This window comes from Mytilinidion resinicola (assembly GCF_010093595.1).
Source record: "Mytilinidion resinicola strain CBS 304.34 unplaced genomic scaffold BDZ99scaffold_27, whole genome shotgun sequence".
Classification (NCBI taxonomy): Eukaryota; Fungi; Ascomycota; class Dothideomycetes; order Mytilinidiales; family Mytilinidiaceae; genus Mytilinidion; species Mytilinidion resinicola.
Window position 1 is genome coordinate 80,608 of NW_022985463.1, and position 12,144 is coordinate 92,751.

General features: G+C 48.8%; 6 protein-coding genes across 6 annotated transcripts; 3 read left to right on the top strand and 3 right to left on the bottom strand.

Moving 5' to 3' along the window:
* The first annotated feature begins 14 nt into the window (after positions 1-14).
* Positions 15-1,379, top strand: BDZ99DRAFT_468228 (lactonohydrolase). The gene has a single exon (XM_033721200.1). The coding sequence runs from the start codon at positions 174-176 to the stop codon at positions 1,254-1,256; it is 1,083 nt and encodes a 360-aa protein (XP_033570212.1). The 5' UTR covers positions 15-173; the 3' UTR covers positions 1,257-1,379.
* A 218-nt stretch (positions 1,380-1,597) lies between these two features.
* Positions 1,598-4,376, top strand: BDZ99DRAFT_576168 (uncharacterized protein; the record flags this gene model as incomplete). The annotated part of the gene is made up of 3 exons (XM_033728544.1): positions 1,598-2,058; positions 2,109-3,514; positions 3,562-4,376. 3 exons carry the CDS (start codon positions 1,598-1,600, stop codon positions 4,245-4,247), a joined length of 2,553 nt encoding a protein of 850 aa, XP_033570213.1. The 3' UTR covers positions 4,248-4,376.
* A 1,084-nt stretch (positions 4,377-5,460) lies between these two features.
* BDZ99DRAFT_576169 (uncharacterized protein) lies at positions 5,461-6,090 on the bottom strand (the record flags this gene model as incomplete). Its single annotated transcript, XM_033728545.1, has 2 exons — positions 5,461-5,643; positions 5,698-6,090. The coding sequence occupies 2 exons, from the start codon at positions 6,088-6,090 to the stop codon at positions 5,461-5,463; spliced, it is 576 nt and encodes a 191-aa protein (XP_033570214.1).
* A 297-nt stretch (positions 6,091-6,387) lies between these two features.
* Positions 6,388-7,312, top strand: BDZ99DRAFT_526623 (uncharacterized protein; the record flags this gene model as incomplete). Its single annotated transcript, XM_033726154.1, has 3 exons — positions 6,388-6,700; positions 6,774-6,877; positions 7,163-7,312. 3 exons carry the CDS (start codon positions 6,388-6,390, stop codon positions 7,310-7,312), a joined length of 567 nt encoding a protein of 188 aa, XP_033570215.1.
* A 145-nt stretch (positions 7,313-7,457) lies between these two features.
* Positions 7,458-8,339, bottom strand: BDZ99DRAFT_399750 (uncharacterized protein; the record flags this gene model as incomplete). Its single annotated transcript, XM_033716148.1, is given in 3 exon segments — positions 7,458-7,658; positions 7,674-7,935; positions 8,185-8,339. Coding segments are annotated over 3 exon segments (618 nt in total), but the record flags the coding sequence as incomplete, so codon positions are not given.
* An 867-nt stretch (positions 8,340-9,206) lies between these two features.
* BDZ99DRAFT_576170 (uncharacterized protein) lies at positions 9,207-10,851 on the bottom strand. Its single transcript, XM_033728546.1, has one exon. It carries the CDS (start codon positions 10,731-10,733, stop codon positions 9,639-9,641), a length of 1,095 nt encoding a protein of 364 aa, XP_033570217.1. The 5' UTR covers positions 10,734-10,851; the 3' UTR covers positions 9,207-9,638.
* Positions 10,852-12,144: the final 1,293 nt, after the last annotated feature.

The window sequence follows — 12,144 nt, forward strand, 5'->3', positions numbered from 1 at the left end:
TCGTGAACGCAAATCACAGCGGGTCAATTGACTTCATACAAAAGCCTTCGACTTCAACGACGTCGTGCTACTCGACGCCCCCAAATGCCCTATTAATGAAACTGCAATGTCTACAGACCTGCCCTCACATCTCCATTCTTTCTCCCCAATATCTACAACACCTGGCCTCAACCATGTCCAACATCATCCCCATCGACCTCCTCGCACTCTCCACAAACCTCAACTACCTCTCTTCCTTCCCCGCTCTCAACACCGCCGAACCTGCCGTCTCTCTTCTTGCATACAATACCACCTTCGCCACCAACGTCCTAGGAGAAAACGCGAAAGCACGGCAGTTGTATGACTTACCATGGCAAGCCTTCCACGAAATGGGAACCTACCATAAAGCCACAAACTCAATTTACATCACATCTAACTGGAACGGCTCACTGGAGAACCCAATCAATGTCACTGTGCTCAGTCTAGAGGATTACGCGCTAAGTTCTACTCATTACCCGAATCTGTACGAAGCGAATGGGGGAACGGGATACTATCCCCCTGGCTCGAGTAATGATAGTACGCCGCCGAAGTTACTATTCTGCGACCAGGGGGACTTTGAGCACCCGTCCGGCCTCGTGGCGGTGGATCCAGCCACGAACACGTCAGAGGTCATCCTGAACAACTCGCTCGGCCGGAATTTCTCGTCGTTGAACGATGTGCGCCAGCATCCCAAGACGGGCGATCTATGGTTTACGGACGCGGATTACGGGTTCTTCCAATCGTTTAGACCGGCGCCTGCGGTTCCGAAGCAGGTGTATCGCTTCGAGCCATCTACAGGCGTGATTCAAGTAGTGGCGGATGGCTTCGATCAACCGAATGGGCTGGAGTTCTCCCCGGATTTGCAGACGCTGTATGTCACGGATACGGGTGCGCAGCACGTTACGCAGAACCTTACGCGCCCGGCAACGATCTATGCGTTTGATGTTGTCGACAAGGTCAGGCTTGGGAATCGGAGGACGTTTGCGTATCCGGATAATGGGTTCCCGGATGGTATACATGCTGAGACTGATGGTAACGTATGGGCGAACTGTGGAGATGGGGTTCATGTTTGGAGTCCGCAGGGGATCCTTCTTGGGAAGATCTTCGTAGGGGCACAGAGTAATAACATGGCGTTTATTCCGGGTGGGGTGCTGGTGTTTAGTAATTCGCAGCTTTGGATTGTTGAGAATATCAAAGCGGAAGGGAGGGAAATATGTCGGGATTTTGGAGCTTGTTGATTTGGGCTAGTGACAGGTACAATTTTTCAGCACTTAGGTACTCTGTACAAGTAGTATGCCAGGCCAGCTTCAACACCCCAGTCCGAAAGCTACCCGACCCCTCTGCTTACGCAATCTCTTGCCGCTATGGCTGGGCTGGATTCGGCTCAGGCCCGGCTCCTACCTAGGCTCATCTAGGCAATTTCCGCTCAGGTCTCCCGAGTATCCTTGCTTAGATGCAGCTCACTAGAAATGGTCAAGTTTTGGCGAGATTCCAGGCCGCGGTCATGTGCGAACAAGCCTGAGCCTCATTGCAATCCTCCTCCAACAACAACAACTTCCTTCACCACTTCTCGCCAGCCATGGATCCGCTAAGCGCGCTTTCAGTCGCCTCGGGTGTTATCCAAATTGTTGACTTTTCAGCAAAGGTGATCTCGAGAACCCGGGAGATATACCTGTCGGCCGATGGTGCTCTGGAGGAGAACTCGTTCTTAGAAGACGCGACTGCAAATCTGTCTGAACTCTCCACTGAATTGACCGAAGAGATCCGACAAACTGTGTGGGGTTTCCGGTCTAAGGGGAGTGGGTTTGGTCGGAAGAGTGCCGATGAGCAACTCATCCAGCTTGCCAAGGACAGTAGAATGGTCGCGACCAATCTTCTTGAGAAGCTTGATCGGGTGAAGCGTAAAAAGGACGGTGGAAAACGAAACGCTCTTAATCAGGGGATTCGCAGTATTCTGGAACAGAAGGAGGTCTCAGGTCTTGCGGACCGGCTTGACCAGATTCGAAAGCAGGTCGACACTGCATTACTTCTTTCCTTACGGTGAGCTTTTAGCAAGAAGTGAGAAGACGCGAGACTAACGGAAACCACAGAAAACGCATAGGCGAAATTCCAGAGCTCAGAAAAGAAACCACCTCGGCATTGGAGTATGAGAAGAAGGCAGAACTCCTCGCCTCGCTTCAAGACAATGATTGGAAGCCCACCCAGAAGGGCGAGATGGTGGAGTTTTCTAATTCTCTCATTTTAGCCGTCGACATGGACGTTGAACAACGTTTTTTCAACATGATACTTGCTCGACTATATTTTTCTGATTTACCGGACCGCTACGAAGCCATCCCGAAGGCGCATCAAAATACCTGCGAGTGGATTTTCGAGGACGATCCGCAACAAATCGAGTCGTGCGAATGGGATAGCTTCACTAAGTGGCTCTCTGGTACGGACGGGGATAATCTCTACTGGATAGCAGGAAAACCCGGTTCCGGGAAGAGCACCCTCATGAAATACTTGTTCAACGATAGTCGTACATCCGCCCAGCTGCAGACATGGGCAGCGGGAAGGCCACTTATTCAGGCCGGTTTCTTCTTCTGGAATTCTGGCACTGTCATGCAGATGTCGCGGATGGGGCTCCTTCGGTCCATCTTACATTCATCACTCTCCAACGACAAGAAAACCGTCATGCAAATATTCAACCACCGTTGGCAAAAGTTCGTTGCTTTTGGGGGAGGCCGACAGACCTTTACGTGGTCTGAACTAGTGCAAGCATTCGAGGCTCTAATCGCTCCATCAGAGACGCCGAAAACTTTTTTCTTCGTGGTCGACGGGCTTGACGAGTTTGATGGCGACCACAAAGAGCTTGTCCATCTATTTCTCAATGCGGCTGAATATCCACATGTCAAAGCCTGTGTAGCCAGCCGACCATGGTTGGTTTTTGCGGACTCATTTGAGGATCGACCTTGTCTTCTTCTTGAGCGACTAACGAAGAAAGATATACATCACTATGTCACTTCTGCATTCAATAACAACAAGCACTATACGAGACTGAGTAAGCTTGAGCCTGAACGAGCTTCCACCCTTATCAACGGCATCGCCGACAAGGCTGCCGGAGTATTCCTCTGGGTTCACCTTGTAGTACTGTCGTTGCTCGAAGGGCTGTCAAATGCCGACCGCATGTCAGACCTGCTTGCGCGGCTAGAAGTCCTTCCCCCGGGGCTCGAGTCGCTATTCGACCGATTGCTCAGCGGGCTGGATCCAATCTACTTCAAGCACGCTTGCCAGCTATTTCGTCTAGTAATGGCGCGCGACCGTCCGCTCCTACTAGAGTTGTGGTTCGCGGATAACGAAGACCACGACTCCGCTATGGAGGCGGAAATCAAAACTCTATCTCCGGACGAGGTCATGGACCGACTTGAAACAATGAACCGCCGTCTTATTTCGCGCTGCAAGTGCTTCCTAGAAGTAGAGTCCTGGCACGAAGATCCAAGTGTTGGTTTGTCCACTCGTAAGTTCGCTCAATCGTGCCACCAAATGGAAACTTATGAGTGTTAGATTCGTATGTTCGTTTCATTCATCGCACTGCGAAAGACTTCCTCCAATCTAGTGATATGTGGAAGACTATACTCAACGCTACGGGTCATGATGCATTCGACCCCGAACGCCATTGGGCAAATGGCTTCATGGGCATCCTCAAAGCAGTGAACACTACTTCTGACGCAAAATGGGAAAACTTCATCTGGTGTATCGAATACGCACTCATGTTAGAGAACAAGCTCCAGTCTTCTTTCGTCGATTACCTAGATGAAGTTAGTCGAGCGGGGATGAAAAATTGTGAAGACTATCGAACCTCCAAATACGTAAAGCGAGTCGGATTCGATACTATTAGACGCCCTCCTGCTCTCCAATCATTCCTCGATTTCGCCGTTTGGTTCAATTTGGTGGGGTACGTCCGCGTCAAGGCAAAAACTGCATCAAGGGACGAACTACTGCATGCTACTCAATTCAAAGGCATCCTGTGGCGCGAACAAATCGAGGAATCGTGGCTTGCAGGAAAGGTTATGCTTACGAAGGCAGGTTTCATAACGGATCGTAGCGCTTTGAAGCAAGTTTTAAGCAATAGTCTCCAGAGCAAGAGCAGTGAATTACGCAAAGAAAAATGGGAAAAGACTAAGAGAAGGTTCTTCCTTAAGAAGGTAGATGCAAGTAATACCACCTCACAGGAAACTCCTAAGGTGTGAAATACGAACAGAGAAGATGACACATGCCATCAGACTGTACATAGCAGCCCAGTTGGTTGCTTGCGGAATCGCCAAGAGTTCATCAGATAGATTGAATTGAACATGAGTTTGTATTGTAGTGAATGAGTGAGCTTATATACGTAATTGAAAGGAGAGTAACGTGACTTTGTGAGGCTACGTAGGACGGAAGCTGATGCCGTAGCTACGTACTCATACGTACTGAAGCTGTATAGATCTAAGCTTACTGTGGATGTAGATGCGGAGGTGTATGCCGAGCCTATAGATCTCATAGATCTACATGAGGATCTACAGGTCACAGCCCAAGAGGAATTCCAGCAGTCACCAGTTCCCTAAAAGGGAAAGGAAAGTGCTCAAGTTGTGATTAGGGTGTTGTACATTGTACTACCCACAGTAATACCTATTATTCTACGCCGTGATCGCGGATTCTCTTAGACAATTTAGTCCTCTTTAGACCCCCTTTCTTCTCCAACTTTTAGGCACTTCCCCTCGAGGTTTCACCGGCTGCAACCCTCCTCCATCTCCGTAATTTTCATTCTGCTAGCCTCCTGTTTTGCTTGCAAGGTAAAGAGCATTTCCACACTCAGTCTCAATCTTTCCATTTTTTAAAAACCCGTTGTCCTTGACACCTGCAAGCAAACGTGCTAGTATAAAAGCAGTAGGATTGTCGCAGCACCAAGAGCACGTACAGTCCTTACTTTCTGTGAATGCAAGGAACACGGTTTCGCAGTCAAAATCGCAAGAATCTTTAGTGTTCTCTCAAGTCAATGACCAAGTGAATCCGGCCTCAGAATCGGCCTCTTCCCAATATTCTCGCCATTCGGGCCTTTGATGTTTAATCCGTCCTGAGGTTTTGCGTGTTTGCCGCAAAACTTCTTGATTTTCCTTAAACGAGTCAATTATAAATCCTGTGAGGGGGAGAGATATAACAACGCACTCTTCGAACTTTTCTGCGCCCACTTCACTCAGGTTGCAGCACTACAACCTAGGATCAACAACTCATATGCCAGAAAGCTACTCTCCGAACATCAGCTGTAGAGAACCCAGCTGAAATCTCAGCTGTAGAGAACTGAGCTGAAGCCTCAGCTGTGCAGGGCTCATCTGAACTTACTAGCGCGCCACCCTGGGGGTGGCCCCCTTCCTTCCCCTAGTATATATACAACTAGCTAGACGTCTATAGAAATCAGAGTTCACATCAATTTAACCTGAGTACTTCAGCTTCCTGCAGCGCGCCATTGCACTTGGGCTCGAATGGTAGCATGTCAGCGAGTTTGATGAGCTGCTCTAACCACTCATATTGCGCGTCCATGTAGTCGGGTTTGACTAGAGTGATATGAGGATAGTTGATATTCCGGCAATGGCACCCCTCATGTTTTGTCTGTATTCTAGTGTCAGCAATTCGTTCTCCTTCCATGCATACTCGCCGACTCACCACTTTACAAAACGCATTTCTCTCAAGGATCTCCTTATCCTCTTCTTGCGCCTTGCAATCGTCCGCGATACAAAGTATGTCTTGTGGACAATATAAGTCTTCCGGCTTCAGATTCTCTGTGAGCGCCGTCTTCGATATCCATATATTTAGCAATTGGCTCCCAACCATACCCAACAAGAGTGTGACCGCTAGTTGGAGTTCCACCAACGTCGGGATATTAAGAACTTCTGCTTGAGCCAGCAGCACGGGCACCCCTTCCCCACGGACCATGCGAACTCGGACGTCATGGTACACGACGACGACCATATTCATGTTATCCAACACCAGGTTCTGGATCGGAAACCCGATTTGCCCAACGGGCCCCTGCTGTGCCGGCATGTTCTGAGGCGCCATCTGGATGGGTGAGATATTTCAGGGAATCCAGGAGAATTATATTAGAGAAATCACAGGTGATGAAGAGGTACAGAAAATTGACGTGGTGCGTGCCTAGTGCATTCTATTCCCTTCACTTCTTCGTTCCCATTCAAGGCATATGTCATGAGTGCTAACAAGGCCAACCGTAGATCATATACTGTGATCTTTCTCACTACAAGAAGTCCGAAGAAGAAGAGGACCTCTGGAAAGATGAAAGTAAGCTCCATCCCTCATTCCGAAACGCTATCGAGTCTCTCAATTGCTGGCAAGTCGATCATGCCAGCTACCGGAGAGCTAGTGAAATACAAAGAGCAACAGTGCAAGCAGTCTATTGGAGACTTCAGTGCTCTAGCCATAACGTCGAGTCCAGAAACCTCCAAGCTCGTCCGCGATGAGAGTATCACCGATGTATTGACGTTAAACCGGAAATGGGACGAAAGGCCAACCCAAATTCAGATCTGTCCTTGGTTCGTTGATTGGGTCAAATTTAAAAACTTCAAGACGCCTAGCGATGTCAAGAAGAGGACTAAGATTGGAAGAGCAGTTATCAAGCCAGTGGAGAGTACGAACTGGGGCTTGAGACCGATCGGTATGTCATTTCGCCGCTTGAACGTGTCGAATACGCGCAGAGTTAGAGCAAAGCTAATGAGCGAATGAACAAGATGCCTTCTCGCTGCTCAACAAAGTCATTCTGCACGAAATGACGCATGGAAGGTCAGCCTGGCTAGACTACGTGGAAGACGAAAGAATCATCGGCACCGAAAATGTAAGCTCTTCCTCCATTTCAGACTCCTACCGCCTATGCCTACAGCACTCATTGATCTCTTTACCGCGTTCCTGTACCTTTCCTCGGAATCTTCAAAGTTCCTGCATACGGTTGGACAAACGCTAGGAAACTTGCACAATTCGGAGAGGACGTCAACGACAGCGGAGAGGTAAACGCAGCGGACAGTAACGCGCTCTTTTGCGCTTTTCGATAGCGGTATGTCGCCTTTCCATGTTTCTGGATTGTCGTGTTGTGAAACATGTGTAGCTGACTTGGCCTGAATAGCGGCTAAATTGTTGGACGACACAGCTCCAAAGCGTGTGGATGACGACGGTAGGATTGTACCTATCGTCTATCAAGGGACCTAAAAGAGTGTCGGACAACATCAAGCCTGGGCATGTAGATGACAATAATAAGATCGCACCTATCGTCTAGGTTCCAATCAAGATGTCGGGAATACTAGGCTTCAAAATCTGGACTCCGAGCAGAGCATACTATAGCCGATTGATTTGGAAATGAGGACGTGGTATCCTGTAGGGTCCTTCTGATACCAAAGTAGAATATGCGACAGGTGTTGAATCTAGAAACGAGCATGAGGCTTCCTGCAGGGTCTTTGTTGAAACCTGAGCGTGAAATTTGTGTCTCCGAGTATAGCCTGAACAGGATCAGGAATGGGAAAATTCATCTCAACCTCGAATGATGGGGCTTTAATGTCCTTGAGCGGCTCCAGTACCGACACCAGGGATTCGACATCTGCCTCTGCAGGCCCATCTTCTCTCCCCTCTTATGCCCGAACAATGAACTCAAAGCGTATAGAGCGGAGACCACGGAGCTCCTGCAAAGCCTTGCAACCGTCAGACCACTTGTTGTAATTCTCTGGAGGGAAACCTGACCGCAGCCAACTTGGCCTCGGTGTTAAGAACAACGTTGAGACATGTACATGGCGTATCATATGCCATTGAGGGGTCGGTACAACTGATCTCATCTCGAGCATGCCCCTTGCGCCTTCTAAGCTGAAGTGGTTTGCAGTGTACAGGATGTCAATACCCTCAAAATAACTATGCCTGAAGTCAGTAACGCGACAATAAGAACAATCGTACGGCCTCGAATTTCAGACTTCAGGAATCAAGATGGGACAAAGATTTAGACGACAGCTTACCAGCAAGGCAAGCAGCTTGTCGTGCGTCTGAGGCGTAAGCCGACGAGATACGTGGCCTTTGTGCGCTTCTAGCCCGAAGCACTTGTGCTGCCAGGTCGGATACGGGCATTCCATTTCCCTGCAGCGATAATGACCTACGCGACGTGACCCATTGTCATGCGGAACGATATGCATTGGCCGAATCAGATCGCCGAGAACCGCTTCATAGATGAAGATGCGCAATTCCGCTGCAAAGAGTTTGCCAAAGAGGGGCGACTGAGTTTGCTCATGTCTTGGATACAGCGAAATTGGCGGTTTTGAAGGCGCACGCACTTACGGAGGAATCATACCAGGGCCCAATAGTGGCTTTTGCGTTTTTTTGGCTCTACTCGCAGATTGTCGAGAATGCAACCAAACATGACTGTTGTTGGGGAAGCTGTAGCAATAGTTAAAGAGGCTGTAGAGGAAGATAGAGGCTGGTGAGAAAAGTCTCCTAAAATTAGGTTGTGGCACAGTGGAGCAGGGCGGTTAACTACCACGTGACTAGCATCGTTGAGAACAACCTCCTGAAGCTGAATAGACAGCGAGCCATTGAAATTTGAGGGTTTCAGGAGTCGGATCTAGTTGGTACTTAGAAGCGTCTATGTGTACGTTGTTGACATTGTAGTTTTAGAGAGAGAACGGAGAGCTGAAGCCTGATGTTCCGAAGTGCGCTACCTAGGTTGATAAACTAGAACTTCATACGGAATATCACGTGATCAACCTCAAGATCGCAGTGTATGGGGCTTATTTCAGGTACCTCAGACCCTCTACGAGGAATTGCCTTGCCCGTCCTGCGGTGGGCGAACGTATGCCCGTGCACGCTTATGAATTTTATGCTCGTACACGTGATGCGCACGGACGGGCAAGGAATTCCTCGTAGAAGGTCAGAGGGAAAATGGTCGCAGTTTGTAAGGACGGTTTTTTTGAAGCTTTCACGGTCGCATTCCACCACCACAACTTCTTTCACCCTAAGAACCTAGGAGCTGCTTCTTAAGAGTATAAGAAAGCAGCTCCTAGGTCCTTAGAGTAAAAGAAGTTGTGGTGGTAAAGTTCCATCTTAAAAGCAGATTGAAAAGTGAGCCCGACCGGTTTCAAAAATGAACACTCTCTTTTCAACGCTGTATTTCGCCCCCTAATAGACTAGGTGATAAGGCATAAATATGTGAATTGAGTACTCAAGTACCTTAGCATTCAATTGCATCAACAACTGTGATGATAGCTGCTTGGTAACACCCTTTTTTCGTCCACTGAAGAAAATGAGCCTGTTGAATTCCGACCTGCTTACACCAAACACGCGCCCATTTGAGCTCAGACGCTCCACAGAGGATTTTGGGAGTTGCAGGGGAGTTGCAGGGGTGTTGCAGAGGGGGGAGGGGGGTAACGGTAGGTGCTGAGTTATGCAACCACCACAAATTTTCTGCGGAGCGTCTGAGGTTCCTGAGATAATATGGGGTCGATATATGCCAATTGAACGCTTTTAGCTCTATTTTTGAAGATCGATTCTGTAAGACACTCGAACATGAGATTGGCTGCTCCATTCCGTTGAAGAGAGTATCATATCCTCATAGAAACAAACAGCCTTCACAGACCTCCATCATCGTCCCACATTCCTGAAGCCTTGTTAGAAACCTGAGTTCCCACCACTTGGACCTTCTCAAACCCCTCGCTGTGAAAATCTAGCATCGGGGGTTCTTCCTCGATAACGCACCCAAAGACACACGACAGGGCAACCCGGAGCGTGAACTCGATATCGCTTTCGTCTACTATCTCTTCGCTACCCGCTTCGTCTCCACTGCCACCTAGCTCTTTCTCGCACATTTCCAACTCCCCCCCATGCACCTCGAAACTGAGCTGGAAGCTTGGTCGGTCGTAGTTGCTTCCACAGACGACCTCCTCGATGTAGTCATACAACACACCCATCCTCAACCCCTCGTCCTTAAGCACCACTGAAACAGGTGGGGCGGAGCTGACTTCCTTGGCTTCACTGGCTGGGAGCTTCCCGAAGTTCTCGAGATCGATGATCCCGTCTTCGAAAACTCCCCAAGTATCAGAAGGAGCTTCGCGCTTGCTACTTCTACCTTCTGGAAATCTCGCAACAACAAAGTGTGCCCTCTTCTCCCCATCCGTTTCTTCGCTATCCATTCCCAGTTCAATAACGCAATGCTCAACCGTTGTCTGCATTTGACCGTGATGCGTGTTAACGAATTCGATCCTCTTGATCGGTGGCTTTGCGATATGCATCCGTCGCCAACTCGCCTCTTTCCTCCTCATTGCTTCTCTCTTTGCAGGATCATTGAATGGCAGCCTCTTAAACTTCTCCATAGTTGCTGTGACTCCGACGTCGAGGAGTGAACGGTCGAGGTGTCCGAAAAGGAGATCCCAATCATCCTTCGGGATCCTGGAAGAGGAAGAGAAAAAGCCAGGGAAGGTAGCGAGGAGGAGATGGTTGGGTGTGAAAGAGGCAGCTTTGGTAGATGACTTTGAAGAGGAGGGCGGCGGAGCACGAAAGAAAAGACATGATTGCAGCAAAGGAGAAGTCGAGATGAGAGTGTGGAAGAGTCGGCACGTGCTTTGCGCGCGGAGGAGAGAAGCAGGGGGAAGATGGTAGAGTACGTTTTCAAGGAGTTCGGAGGTGGTGAGCACGTCGGTTGTTGCTGAGGGCGCGGAGAGGTCCATCCTAGGAGGTATTTTGGTAGATCGAGTCACTCGTGGTCTCTCTTATGTGGTTCGTGCTGGTTGCTTAGAGGAAGGGTGTTGTTATGCTACTTCGTCGCCTAGAGAGGCCTGGTGAATGTAGGTGGTTGCCTCAGCTTTGACGGTGTCGGTTATAGTTACTAACTATCCTTAGCTGCTTAGTCAGGAGGCAGTGAACCCGGACCAATCATTGCGTAGCTACCACAAAAGTCATGTGTTTGCATATTGCTAAGCCTGGGTGTTGTGCATCTAGTCATTCTTCCCTTTGAAGATCCAAGATAGGTTGCCAAATGTTCCCGTGGAATGTTGATCCTAGAACTTTGAAGTGAAAGAACATGCTCAAGAATAGAGAATCGTGAAGAATGAGAGTAAGTATGTATCGGCCCTCTGAGTACAAGTACTACACAAATACTCCTCTCAGAATGAACAACAAGAAGTGAGTACTCGAAAGACTCGGAACCCTGAGTTTGGAGGGACTAAGCCAGACAGTATCCCCGACTTTACTCGATACGCCAAATAACTTCGTCCCGTCTTCTGGACGCAATTCGTAGACCTGGTCATCTTGGTGACTACGGAGTATGTGCGGTATTCTGGGCACGACTGTGACTTGTGCTGCCGAAGTCATCCGTGGCGTAACCGCTTGGGACTATTAGTCATGCTGCAGGTCTCCAGAGTGGATGGCCTAAGCTATTGGCATTCTATTTCTTCAGGCTGCCGTAGTCTGGGGAAATTGCGCCGCTCAATTCTTCACCGCCGCATGCTGAGCATTCACAATCATTGGAAAAATCATTAGCGCTAAAACCGTCTCATTCTCTAATGACCTAGATAGACATAAAAAGCATATATATTTTGCGTGTATCTGTGCGGTCCTAGGTGCGCTATCATCAGTATAGGTATAGTAAAAACCCCCATCATTGCACTATCAGTGCTGCTGACCCACACAGAATGAAACCATTCTCCTCTTTCCTTTGTTGGCACTCGCTATTCTTCGTATCCTTAACTAGAATTATCATAGAAAACTACAACGGGCACTGGGCCTACCAAAACCGCGTTAGGCATCTGGCAGCTGTGCCATGCCCGAGGAACGACAGTCCGAGAACATTGACCGTGTCGAAGACGAAGCGCCATTTGGAGGACTATGTTCCGGGCCTCGGGCCAGAAGACGGTGGCGTCTCACAGACATTCAATCTACCGCAGCGCCGCATCTCTTTACATCTGTGTTTATATTCTCATATGTCTACTACTAAGTGTGATTGACTCTCGAGTGTGGTACAAAGGTAAGCTTCGGGAAAACGCGATGGGTCTGGATATTGTCGAGGGATGTTATACGATAGAGCCTAGGAGTCCTGTTAATAATACACTTCATAGTTTGAATATTGAGCTTGTAGTAATA

What these genes read in the sequence shown, in the direction of transcription:
- BDZ99DRAFT_468228 (XM_033721200.1), top strand. Translation starts at nt 174, where the DNA reads ATGTCCAACATCATCCCCATCGACCTCCTCGCACTCTCCACAAACCTC.
- BDZ99DRAFT_576170 (XM_033728546.1), bottom strand. Translation starts at nt 10,733, where the DNA reads ATGGACCTCTCCGCGCCCTCAGCAACAACCGACGTGCTCACCACCTCC.